General features: G+C 47.8%; 1 protein-coding gene across 1 annotated transcript in view; it reads right to left on the minus strand.

Annotated features, from left to right (window-relative positions):
• The window catches only part of RYR2 (ryanodine receptor 2), a 3481211-nt gene that overhangs the window by 1551221 nt on the left and 1915866 nt on the right, over positions 1–14124 (minus strand). Inside the window, exons 49-50 of the mRNA XM_086925791.1 lie at positions 9323–9492; positions 5713–5933 (exon numbers count right to left, since the gene is read on the minus strand). Of these exons, the coding sequence (XP_086781917.1) occupies positions 5713–5933; positions 9323–9492 (391 nt within the window). The remainder of the gene's footprint in view (positions 1–5712; positions 5934–9322; positions 9493–14124) is intronic.

Below are 14124 nucleotides of genomic sequence, written 5' to 3' on the forward strand. Positions count from 1 at the left end.
GAGTCTCTTCTGGAGTTTGGCAGTGGTTCCGGAGTAGAGGGCGTTGCCGTAGTCCAGTCGGCTGGTGACGAGGGCCTGGGTGACCGTCTTCCTGGTCTCGGTGGGGATCCACCGGAAGATCTTACGTAGCATGCGCAGGATATTGAAGCAAGACGAGGAGACGGCATTGACTTGTCTGGTCATGGAGAGGGGGGAGTCCAGGATGAAGCCCAGGTTGCGTGCATGGTCTGTCGGTATGGGTGCGGTGCCCAGGGCGGGGGGCCACCAGAAGTCGTCCCAGGCGGAGGGCGAGGAGCCCAGAATGAGAACTTCCGTCTTGTCTGAGTTCAGTTTCAGGCGGCTGTTCTTCATCCACTCGGCGACATCTTTCATCCCTTCGTGTAGGCTGGTTCTGGCGGTGGCGGGGTCGTTTGTGAGGGAGAGGATCAGCTGGGTGTCGTCGGCGTAGGAGATGATGTTGAGGTTGTGTTGGCGTGCGATGGCTGCGAGGGTGCTCATGTAGACGTTGAAGAGGGTGGGGCTGAGAGATGATCCCTGTGGTACGCCGCAGATGACTTTGGAAGCCTTGGATCTGAACGGGGGGAGGCGGACTCTCTGCGTTCTTCCGGAGAGGTACGGGACGATCCATTCCAGTGCCTTCTCTTGGATTCCGATGTTGCTGAGGTGATGTACTAGGGTGTGGTGGCAGACAGTGTCGAACGCTGCGGAGAGGTCCGGGAGGATGAGGGCCGCAGTTTCCCCGTTGTCGAGCAGGGATCTGATGTCGTCTGTGGCTGCGATGAGGGCGGTCTCGGTGCTGTGGTTGGCTCGGAAGCCGGACTGCGAGTGGTCGAGGGATCCGTTTGTCTCGAGGAAGGCAGCAAGCTGTCTGTTGACGGTCTTCTCGATGACCTTGGCCGGAAAAGGGAGGAGCGAGATGGGACGGTAGTTCTTGAGGTCGGTGGGGTCCGCCGTTGGTTTCTTCAGGAGGGCGCTGAGTTTGGCGTGCTTCCAGCTCTCCGGGAAGGTGGCGGTGTTCAAGGAGGTGTTGATGATGTCCCGGAGTTGGGGTGCGATGATGGAGTCGGTTTTGTTGAAGACGTGGTGGGGGCAGGGGTCGGTAGGTGATCCGGAGTGGATGGTGTTCATCACGCGGGTGGTGTCTTCGGTGCTGACCGGTGTCCAGGCGTGGAGGGTGGTGGTGGGGAGCGTTGGTTCGGCGGTTGGGTGCGTGGTCTGTGCGCCGAAGCTGTTGTGTATGTTGGCGATCTTCCTGAGAAAGAACGAGGAGAGAGAGTCGCAGAGGTCCTGCGAGGGGGTGATGTCGTTGTTTCCGGCACTGGGGTTGGAGAGCTCTTTGACGATGCTGAAGAGTTCCTTGCTGTTGTGGGCGTTGTTGTCCAGTAGTTCCTTGAATGCTGTCTTCTTGGTGGTGCGGATCAGCTGGTGGTGTTTGCGGGTGGCGTGCTTGAGGGCAGTCATGTTGTCTGTGGTCTGGTTGTTGCTCCAGGCTTTCTCGAGGGTACGGCAGTTCTTCTTGGAGTTCTTGAGTTCGTCGGTGAACCAGGAGGCTTTCTTGCTGCCGGGTCTATTATATACACAATATACACAGTACACAGTATTTAAACCAACATATAAAGTGTGAAATCAAAGCAGTAATGCAAAAAGAATTATTCATTTTCTTTGAAAACAACAGTTATAAAACAACACCATTGCAGATATACAAGGGTGGACCCGGCATGCTTGGGCTCCCAGTCAGGGCCGTGGGGCCCGAAGGCGCCACAGCAGGACTCGACGGAGGAGAGAGTGTTCTCATGGCCATGAGGAAGGCATCGATCTCCTCCGGCGTCGCGTTCAGCCCAGGGACCGGCAGGTATGGAGCTGGCGGCGGTGCCTGCGGCGGAGCCACGTAGGCGGTGTCACCCGAACCCCCAGCCGCATCGTGCGAGCGTCTGGGTAGTCGGAAGAGCGTCGTCGTCTCTTCGACTTCTTGTGCCTCTTACCTGAGGACTTGGAGCCTGACGAATGGTGTCAACTCGTCGAGCTTCGATGACTGTGGCCCCACGACCGGTCCTTCGACCTCCTCCTCGACATGGACCGTGAACGGCACGGAGCTCGAGGCACTTGCGGGACCGCTCCCGCCTAGCCTTCGACGTCAAGGCCCGGCCGTCGGGGCATGATTTGTCGTCATGGTCGGCCCAAAGGCAATACAGGCACCGGCGATGGGGGTCGGTAACCGACATCAGTCGTTTGCAATCGGCACAGGGCTTGAACCCAGGCATCCCTACCGGCACCAATAGTCTTACGACTCAAAACAGGATCAAAAAGATCGAAAAAGTTAGTCAAAAAGTGACTAAGGAGTACTGCTTTGTCCGGATCTGCGCTTGCTGGCGCGGAAAAAAGAAGAACTGACGTCAGCGCGCGAGGGCGGAGTCTAAGTACTCCGACAACGTCAACCCGGCGCCAACGATGCCGACAACGGAATCGGAGCCGCAGACGTCACCTACCGACGCGCAGGGGTACTGCTACGCAAAAGTTTCCGGATCCAGTCTGACGCCAGGGCATATTCTAAGGTAAGGAATCTAACACTAACCTGTTTCTTTCAGATAAAGGTTGACAGGATTTCATTTATATTGAGCAAAGGTTGGAGATCTACCCAGACGTTAGAATTAAGATCACTAAGATCTACACAAAGTATCGCAGATTTATTTGCTTTGCATGCAAGTACAATGGGTGCCGACCATTCCGAACCTTCAATGGGTTCAATTATGCAAACTGTTTTTCCAATTCAATGTTTAGTTCTTCACGCAAACCTAACAGCACCTTGTGCACCTTTTGAGCCACCGCCCTCGCATCATACTTTAATATTATGCGGTGCTGGAAAACCTTAAGCTTCCCCAAATTTTCACTAAAAACCTCAGGGTAGCCTTTGACCCACTGCCCAGCTTCAACCTGATTGACCTCTCTGGAATTAGAAAAATCAGGCAATGATCGTGCACAAAATATCCTACCACCTTTTTGTTTGGACAAAACTATGTCAGGATGATTGGAGTCTAAAATAATTCCCAGTTCTCCTTGTTCATCCCAACCTAACAAGTTAGCACCATCCTTGGCTATGTATACAGGTCCCACAGTATGTTTTCTATCAAATTGCAAATCAACATCAGATTTCCCCACAACTTCCAATCTTTTGCCCCGATATGCAAAAAACAGTGTCACTAATTTCACTAAAATTCCTCTCATTCAACAATGTGAAAGGAGAACCCGAGCCCGCCAAGAACTTCATATCTCTCTTGTTGACAGAAATTATACAAGACATGGTTTTATTACATGATCCCTCCATAGATGATATTGCCACAACTCCACTCTCTCCTTGGCTTGTTGAGGATAGCATTAGACCAATATTGCCATCCCCATCAGAGTCACAGAAATCCTCCTCAGTACTCTTGACAGACTGAAAGGGAGCATGGCGTTGACCAATATATGCGCTACACACGGGTGAAAAGTGACCTTTCTTGCCACACTTAAAACACATTTGATTCATCGCTGAGCAAAACCTGGCATTGCCCCAATGAGACCTGCTGTCACAGCGGAAACATGCGGTTTCACCCTTCTCAACTTCCTTGCTCCCAACCTTGGATGGGTACACTTAAGCATAACGGAGAGAACCAGCACTAGTTCCTTTTGTATGCTGCTTAGAATTTAGTTTTGTATTAAGATGTTTCGCCTCAATGGGGCTGGCACAGTCGTTCATTTCTTTCATGCACATTTGTGAATGTTCAATGCTTCTAGCTAGCCTAAATGTTACCTTTAAATCAGGATATTCAGTTGATAGAAGCTTTTCCTGAACGTTCTTATTATTAGTTCTTTCTATCAATTGATCTCTAATAATTTCATCTTTGAATTCTCTATAGTTAACACGTTGAGTTCTAAGAGCTGCAACAACATCATCAATCGATTCGCCTGGAACTTGGAGCATTGAAGAAACTTGTGGCATTCAAGGACAATGTTTTTCCTTGGAATAAAACGTTTATCTAATGTGCTGATAATGGACGCATATTCATCAATCATCGCTGAAGAATCACTTTCCTCCTCTCTCAATGTAAAAACACTCACAATTTATAGCAGTAGAGTTTTATAAATACTCCAGTCGTCAGTACCTAAATTGTATAATAAAAGCGCCTTCATATTATTGGACATAAATGTTTTCCCATCAATTGCCTCCAAATAAGCCTCAAAGGTTTCCTTCCATTGCTGCAAATTCAATAGTGGGGTTCCTGCCACTTGCAGAAATGGTGCTGGTGCTAGTATTCCATATATGAGGTGACTCATTTGGGTGAGTTGTTGCCACTAAAATCAAGTTCTGTCACAGTATATTCTACCCTAGAATGTGCTTATCATTGGTTCGATGATGACCAGAATTAGAATACAAACGTATTTTGCACGATTGCGAATGCCATGTCAGCTGGCAAACACTTGACAATGGTGCTCAGCAGGTCCCCCTCTATTTTTTACTTTCATTTTCGTGTGCCTGACACCAAGAGACAGTGCAGGCAGGTTAACCAGCAAATCACCAGTAACACCAATTGATGTAGGTGATTCATCCACGTCCAAGATGGCCAACATGTTGTACATGCGATGAGTGTGTTTCTGTCCATGATTCCTCTGGCTCTTTACCAACCACACAAAATGGCTGCTGAACATATGCAACAGCTAACAGCTTGCAGTATGAGGCGCACAGTGTCCTTGTATTGATGCGCACAGAGTTACTTCCACAGGTAGTTTGGCCTAGTGATTTGGCCAAAAACACATATGTGCGACATGAAACCAAGTCCCCCAAACAGTTGCGTCAGAACTAGCACATCAGACCCACCTGCACAATTAAGGCGACCCCAATCAGGCAGAAGCACCGGCAACCTGCAAAGGTCTCCCAATGCCCAACGAAAGCAGAAGGACCGCTGGACACAGAAATTGTTGCCAATGAAATTAAGTCCAAGACGTGTGGTGGAACTTAAGGTAAGTTTATTAATCTCCGTATCTCTATAAGAGCAACAACTGCGGATCCCCTGAACCTCCAAACCCCAAACCCCGTCGCAGGGTCCACGCAGGGAACCAGAACCACCTAACAGTCCATCCCTACAACCCTGTTCACCCACTTTGACCTCACCGATGTTGCAGCTCATTATGAGTAACTGTTGCAAATTGGAGTACTCAAAGAAATGTATCAATATCATTAATTTCCTGTAGGGCTCCTGAAATGCATTGTGAGCCCCTAAAAGTTGGAAATTTGAAACAAATGTAGGTGTCATCCTGTGGGAGCAAATGTATTGCTTTTTACCTTTGGCCTTTCTGAATCAGCCATAGGTGATACATTTACCTGGATATTTCATTATGATGCAACTCAATTTACTGAGGTGTGGGCGCCATAGCATTAATTTGCATGACAGGAGTAAAGTATCTAGATGCTTCATATTTTTCCAGAGTTACATATCTAAAGTATCTAAATGTGTTGCACGTTTCAATAGCTAAGTATCTCAAATATCTCAATCCTTTGCATTTTTTAAGAGACAACTATCTGAATGATTGCAGTGTTACGTAATTTTCAAGAGTTAAGAAACTAATGTATTTAACTGCTTCTTATTTTTCAAGCATAACGCATTTACAATATCTCAAATTATTGTATTATCCAAGATAAACCTATGCCAACATATCAGTCAGAATTCATATTCTTACCCACAGATAGACAGCAAGCATTCTTCGATGGAATCTCTTTGCGCTTTGGTGAGTGAGCAGCCTTTGGAAAGCCTATACACAGTGTGTAACAGGGAGTCAATGAGGGAAGCGTGATGCTCAGTGCCAGCAAAAAGAGGAGCACATCGAGTCAGCAAAGGCAAGACGGCAGTGCAGAGGTATCGATTAAGGGCCAAGGCCATGTCCGTGGCACTTAAAGCAGCCTAAAAAAGAAAGATAAAACCATAATTAGAACTTGATTCTCTAAACTACTGAATCACACACACAGGGCAAGGTATGACTGTAGAAGCCAGAATGTAGGCCACAGTTATAAGGGTGGCGGTAATGGAATTGAATTAACAACTGTCTGGTGATTGGGTTACAAGACCTTTATTTCACTCTACACCAGACATAAAAGCATCTGATCTCTGTTGGTTATGAGAGGAAGGGCAGGATTCTTATTCTCTGTTTTCTGCTTGAGAGGAAGGATCATATCCAGTCTAAGGCTATTTCTTGGAGGCCGGCGCCGTGCAGCCCGGTGGCTAGTGTGCAGTTTGAGACGGTGTCAAAAGCTGCTGACAGGTCCAGGAGGATGAGGACTGCAGTGTGGCCTGGTAGTAAAAAAAACTCTTAAGTTATTTTTCCATTACTGCAAGGACTACCTCTCCTATAAGATAACATTGGGCTAGCTTATTACATTTAATAAGTGATACTTTCGAATGGGAACAGGTAGGAATGTCAGGTTTTGTGTCCAAAGAATTGTCATTTAAAACCCTCTTTAACCACGTGGATGCTAATGACAACGTGAACTCGTCATGTATAATGGGAAAAGTCAAATGTCAGCATCCAAGTGGTTAATGGTAAAGTAACATTTTAGGTCAAATGTCTTTTAGAAAATTGGTATTTTCCTATCCCAACCTTATGGTGCCTGCAGCCTGTATCCTGGGTCACATGACTAGATCTAGCTGTCAGCTGGTCTCTGTGTAGTGTTCCCAGACCTTGAGACAAAGGGAGAACAGGTGGTGGCATGATGGGCCATTTCTGACTTGATAGTGGGGTAGACCCATCACCTAACACACATACACGTTAAAAAGGCACTCCCTGAGCAAATTCACAAAGTATTTGACACTAGTCTTTTGTGTCCCCAAACAAGCTGGAGCCAGAGCAGGGTTGCCATAAAATTCAAGACACTAGAACCTCCTCCTACTTCAAAGCGGGCACCAGGTATGAATACTGTACCCTGAGACTCAACTCTTCAGTACACCTCTGGATCTGTAGAAGACTCAGAACAACTGTTATGCTGCTCTGCAAGAAGGGCTCCTACCCTGCTGCCTTGCTACTGAGTAAGAAGGGCTCGATCTGCATCTTGAACCCAGGACCAACAGAGTAACTCCAAGGGCTAGTTTACTGGCCTCGGGAACAGAGCTTCAGGGACAGAAAATACTCCAAGCACCTTGAACTCAGCTCCTGGAACATTTTTGCTGCAAGTCCTACCCCCAAGTAGTGCCACCCCAGTTCTGGACCTTTGGAAGTGGGACTGGAGGTACTCTGCTTGCCCAGCTATTGTCCCTGAACAGAACCAACACAGGACACAACTCCTCGCAGCTCCGCTTTGGAATCACCACAGCGTGACACATCCCATTGCCAAACCTCGCATCCCAGCCTGCAGTGTCCTTGAACCACAGCTGCCTGACACATCCTCGATGCAGACCTTCACATCACACTTCTCTCATTGATGGCATCCTTTACAAGTACACCGGACTCCTCAGTGCAGCCTCTCAGCTTCTTCAGAATCGCTGCTGAGAGGAACATCCTCGAAGCCAGATTCTGAATCACAACTCCCTAATCAATTGCATCCTCGACAATGACAGAGAACTCCGCACCACAGGCCCACAGCTTCCTCAGGACAACAGCTGCATGATGCAATGCATCCTCAAAGTGGGCTCTTGCAATGCTCTGCAAACTCGGCTTTAAGGCACTTTGTTGAGGGGGCCAAACCTGGTCCCTCTATCTGACCCACGCTCTATTGCAGTTAGCCAGAACTTGTTACTTTGGCCTACTCCAGAGCGACCAGATAACCACAGTTGACACTTTGTGCTTCTAGCCACTATTTTTGCTTAATATTTTGAAATGGTATTTCTCCACTTCTACTGACCGGATTTTTGCAATTTTTTTCATCTCAAATCATGTATTACCTTTGACTATTTTTCTAAGTTAGTGTGGGATTTTTCTAGTGTTGTATATTCACTTGAAGTGCTGCATAAATACTTTACAGATTGCCTGTAAATTAAGCTTGACTGCTTTTGTGCCAATCTACTAGTGGGTTAAGTACAGGTACACTTTGGGTTTCCTTGTGTTTCACCCACACAGAGATTGTGGTTGCTGCTTGAGTAGGGTTTCTCCCCCTTCAACCAGCAACCCAATTTCCAACAGGTGCTGTTTGATTAATCTTCACAAAAAAAGTCTCATTCCACCTCAGCTCTTTCTTGTAAAGTTTCAGAATGATCCATCAAGTGGCAGCCGAAAAAAGGTGGAGTCTCAAAACATGTTTTTCCCATTATTATTTCCTTAGGAAAATTAGACAAGGAGAAATTTGGCAGAAAGCAAGACCTTGGTTCAGAAATTATTAATTTTGTAATTTGGTGTAATTGTATTCAGCAATTCTTGGAACGTTAGGTGAAAACATTTAGATAATTCACACTGCAGAGGATTCGCAGTGCTGACAGATCTAGAGATAAGATCTGATTGGCTGCCACTACATCAACAAACATGTAACAGCAGCCATTTTAAGACTCGATGACTAAGGGGCGGCTCGGTCAGTTTAAGAAAGGGGAGGGGTTGTGTGATCCCTCATACAGGGTAATTTCTGAGTCGCAGGGGACCATAGGGCTGATTCATGTTGAAAGGAGAGAGGGTATGCAGCCCCACTTCCCTTGACCATTTCTAAGTCCCAGAGAGTCCATGCCTGGGTCAATTTATGACAAAAATTAGAGGGCATGCACTTGTGGGCAGGGAAATAAAGAATTGCCCCAAACCAGCGGGAGCAGAAAGAACAGCTGCTCTGGCCAGGTAAAAACAAGCAAAGGGGCACCACTGAGCATAGTTTTTGATGTTGTGGGGCTGCAGGGAGTGATTGAACTGCTGAAAATTTGCACTAACATTTTCATTGAATATCTACACCAACAGGCAGGTACAGAATTGCATTTTTGCAATGGTGAGCTGGCAGAAGCATTATTTTTGCACTTGTCAGATAACCCTAAATTATTCCAGTACCATTGCAATCTATGAGAGCAAGAAAGGTCAGTCTAACATTCCAAACTTACTGGTGGTGTTGATGTAATCCAGACAGGGAAGAACATGAATGGGGGAAAGAAGGAGTAAGGGAAAGACAGAAAAACTATGATAAAGGAAGGAAGCAGGAATGCCAGATAATCTGCAGGACTGAGATAAAGGGGTAGGGAGTGTCTGGTGCTGGATTAAAGAGGCATGTGGTGGAATCATGACTACCACCCCTTGTTATTCGGCACACCAGCATTCAACAACCTGGCCGCAGGCTACTCTTGTTTATTATTTTACACATTCAGTTCTGCACACACACATATATTTATCTTACTGTGTCCAAAGAAGCCGCAGCACGAAGATCAGGCAAGAATCCAACTTCAAGCAGATGAAGAAGGAAATCCTGGTCTTCAATACCATACACTCTGTCCAAGAATAGAACCATGGCTGCTTTATGATCAGGACAAAAGCCAGCAGACATGTCCGGTTCCACAACAGTGCCATCTAGGAGGGGAAAGAATCACAGGAAAACCTAAAGCAGGCAATATTTTGCACAAGGATCAGTCAACATGTTGATCATGAACCTAAGCATTCTAAAAACACATATACGCATTAGGACACATAGCATATCTTTCAACATTGTTCCCACACACTTATCTCTGCCATATTAAGCTACTTACACTGGGAAATATTTAACTGTCCCCCTAAGTACCTAGATCACATTTTCACTGTAGTAAAAACTCTTGGTGGTATTTGATCCAGAATCAACATTTTTCATGATAGAGTATCATCTAGGGTAAATAACTATAAGTAGCTAAGCCATACAGTACAGTAGAATCTCATGCTAGAGAAGAAATATAATGGAAAAAGTTGCATGATAGAGCACTGCAGTTAAAAAGGATGAACTTTGAACAAAGGTGCCATACAAAACAATGAGGAAAGGTGATTGAACTAGACGTTGTGCTGCCCATCATGCAAGTAGACTTTTTGATGGGTCTTCTGCAAAGCATCCAGTTCAACTTGTGGATTTTTGTAGTGCAGTGTGCAACAAAACCACTGAGCTGATATACAAGGTGCCCAGAATGTATCTGGTCAACAATGATTCCTTGGTGTTCTGAGTACTCCAAGGTGTAGGGTTTGTGCCATATTATGTCAGTGTAGTGCGCTTATTGCTATTGAAGATTGTGAGACCCTCGTACATGCTAATATGGCTGAATCAAGTCTTTACAGCCCTCATGAAGCTCAAAAGAGTTGAGATATTTCAAATTGGTCATCATTTAGCCAAAAGGTGTGGGCATGAATGTGAATGTATTTTTCTCATCAAATAGTCAGTATCATTTGCTTGTTATCAAAGGCATCAAGCAGGGGAGCACAAAATAAACTTTTGGAGAGAAACACAAATGGATTGTACATGAGCCAGAAGGTTTTCTACTTCACCTGTTTCCTGACTAGATGCTTGTGCAGGGAGACCTGGACCAGATTATATAGACCTGCCTGCTCGTATTATTTTTATTAAATGTTTTTATTTAATCCATGATAGTTACAATACATTACAATGCATTAAGACAAAGATTATTTAATAGTTTAAAATATGTAGGAAAAATACGTGCTATTGTCATCTGTATCAGTTGCAGCCTTTGTAAAGAATTTGATGGGAACTCAAGGTATACTGCAAAATAACAATCCAGTCACAAGAGATAAAAACTTCCACAGTAGTCACTCTGTGGCAATATTCTTTTAATGTTTTGATAATATACTGGCATTTCTACAGGACATGTTATGCCACTTGTAGGACTTGGCCCTTTTTGGCTAAAGTCCCTAAACTTTTTGCTTTCCCCTTGGACCTTTTTTCTGCCATGGTGTTGCCAACTTAGATGCTTTGGACACTTTGCCACTGTTAAACAGAGTCAAAGTGTAAGTGTTCCCTGTATAAAGTAATGGTAATTGGTTGTCCATGATTGGTATGTTTGCCAAGTCCCTAGTAAAGTGCACTATGTGTGCCAGGGATGGTAATGCAAATACTACTAGTGGACCTGCAGCACTATTTGTGCCACCCACACAGGAACTCAGGCCTGCCATTGCAGGGCCTGCGCGCAGTTTGTGAAACTGCCATGTTGTTCTGTCAAGTGCACTCACTAGTCAGACCCTACCCTTCCCTTTCTGTGCAACTCAGACACCCCTATGGTAGGTCTAGGATACCCCCTGGACAGGGTGCAGTGCACGTGGAAGGTAGGACATGTACTATGGTGTGTGTCACGTCCTGATAGTGAAATAATCTCCATTTCATTTTTCACTGTTGGAAGGCCATCTTGCCCATAGGACAGAACGGGAAGGTTGTGTGATGCACAAGTTACTACTTGTGTAACGATATATCTGTAAGAGACATTAGTTAGTGATAGATTCCTTACCTCAGAATATCCCCAGGCGTCAGACTGGATCCGGAAACTTTTGCGTAGCAGTACCCTTGCGCATCGGTAGGCGTCGTCTGCGGCTCCGCGTCCGTCGTCGGCGTCGTGGGCGCCGTTATGACGTCGTCGGAGTACTTAGACGACGCCTCCGCGTGCTGACGTCAGTTCTTAGACACAGCTTTTCCGCGCCAGAAGCGCAGAGCCATGCCAAAAATCAACACTGGTGCCAGAAACTAGGGCCCTGAAAGGGGAAAACCTTAACCCTAGATATCGGTTCGCAGAATGGGGAGGATGGGTGGGCGGTAAGGAATCTATCACTAACTAATGTCTCTTACAGATATATTGTTACACAAGTAGTAACTTGTGCATCTGAAAGAGACACGTTAGTGATAGATTCCTTACCTTAGAATAGATACCCCAGCAATACCATCCCCGTGGTGGTGGGTCTGCGAACCAATAATCACACCAGTAAGTCCTGGAGGACGGAACGGCCGAAGTAGCCGTCCCTCCGGACTTGACTGTCCAGGCAATAGTGTCTTGCAAACGTGTGCAGCAAGGCCCACGTAGCCGCCTGGCAAATGTCCTGCAAGGGCACACCTCGGCCCAAGGCAGTTGTAGTGGCCGTGGTGAGTGGAATGAGCCCGCAGCCCAACAGGGGGTTCCTTCTTAGCCAAGGAGTAACACGCCTGGATGCACAAGATATCCATCGGGAGATGGTCCGCTTGTGCACCGCTTTCCCTTTCTTAGTGCCCGCGTACCCAACAAAGAGTTGATCATCCACCCGGAACTGTTGTGTGCGATTCAAATAAAATGAGAGCGCACGTTTTGGGTCCAGACGATGGAGCCGCTCCTCCTCTCTCGAGGGGTGCGGAGGCGGAAAGAAGGTGGGCAATGTGATGGATTGCCCAATGTGGAAGGCCGTGAATACCTTGGGTAGGAAGGAGGGCCTTGTCCGTAACACAACCTTGTCCGGATGGACTGAAAGGAAAGGAGGTTTACAAGATAGAGCCTGGAGCTCGCTCACTCTCCTGGCAGAGGTGATGGCTACCAGGAAGGCAGTCTTCAAAGAAAGAAGGCGGAGAGGACAGTTGTGAAGTGGCTCAAAGGGAGCGCACATCAGAAAGGTAAGAACCAGGTTAAAGTCCCATTGAGGCATCACAAAGGGAACAGGAGGAAACGTATGAGTGATGCCCTTCAGGAATCGATTAACGATAGGAGACTTGAACAAAGAAGGTTGGTCAGGCAGCCTCAGAAAGGCTGAAAGAGCTGAAAGATAGCCCTTGACAGTGCCCAGAGCAGAGCCCTGCTGGGCAAGAGAGAGAAGAAAGAGGAGAAACTCAGAAAGAGGGGCATTGAGGGGATCCACAGCCTTTGCTGTGCACCATGCCACAAATCTGTTCCACCTGCAGGCGTATACCGACTTTGTGGAGGGACGCCTGGCTGCCAGAATGATGTTACAGACTTAAGGAGGCAAGTCAAATGGCCTCAACTGTCGCCGCTCAATCTCCAAGCATGGAGGTGGAGACTGGACAGGTTCGGGTGGAGGACCGTCCCCTGCTGCGACAGAAGGTCCTGCTGAAGAGGCAGACGACCCGGGGGATCGACTGACATACTGAGTAGCTCGGGATACCAGTACCTTTGTGCCCAGTCCGGAGCTACAAGGATGACTTGTGCCCGGTCGCGCTTGATCTTCTTCAGCACTCTGGGCAGAAGTGGTATAGGCGGAAAGGCGTACAACAGACCGCAGCTCCACTCGCGACGAAAAGCGTCTCCGAGCGGGTGCCGCCTTGGAAATTCCAACGCGCAGAACTGATGACATTGCACGTTCTCTTCGGTGGCGAATAGATCTAACCAAGGCTCTCCCCACTGCTGAAAGAGGCCTTGTGCCACGTCCGAGTTCAGACGCCATTCCTGATCCATCGAGCACCGAGGGCTGAGTTCGTCCGCCCTGGCGTTGAGAGAACCCGCCAGGTGTTGAACCATCAGAGTCCCGCCCTGATGTTCCAGCCATTGCCAGAGGCGCAGAGCCTCCTGGCAGAGGGTCCACGACCCCACCCCGCCCTGTTTGTTGCAGTACCACATGGCGGTGGTGTTGTCCGTGAACACTTGCACTACACTCCCTCGGACAGACGGGAGGAATGCCTTCAGTGCTAGACGAATCGCCCGCAGCTCCAACAGGTTGATATAGAGCCGGGACTCCGCCGGAGACCAGAGGCCTCTGATCTCCGCCTCTCCCAAGTGGCCTCCCCAGCCCTGGAGGGACGAGTCCGTCACAACCACGTGCTCAGGTTGGGGAAGGGAGAGGGATCTGCCGTTGACCCAATCGCGGTCCGTGAGCCACCACTGCAGCTGTCTCGCAGTGCCCTCCGAGATCAGGACATGGTCGGACAGGTTGCCCTGATGCTGGGCCCACTGAAACTTCAGGTCCCACTGCAGAGCCCGCATCCGCCACCGTGCGTGATGCACCAGAAGGATGCAGGAGGCCATCAGCCCCAGAAGCTGCAGTGTCAACCTGACCGAAACTCGGGATAAAGGCCGGAAGATCGGAATCAGAGCCTGTATATCCCGAACCCGCTGTTCAGGCGGGTAAACCCGAAACTGCGCCGAGTCGAGAACCGCTCCGATGAAAAGGAGCTTCTGAGAGGGACACAGGTGTGACTTCGGCACATTGATGGAAAATCCCAGCTGGTGCAGGAGATCCGCCGTAGTCTGGAGGTGGCTGACGACT

This window comes from Lissotriton vulgaris, chromosome 6 (assembly GCF_964263255.1).
Source record: "Lissotriton vulgaris chromosome 6, aLisVul1.2, whole genome shotgun sequence".
Taxonomy (NCBI): Eukaryota; Metazoa; Chordata; class Amphibia; order Caudata; family Salamandridae; genus Lissotriton; species Lissotriton vulgaris.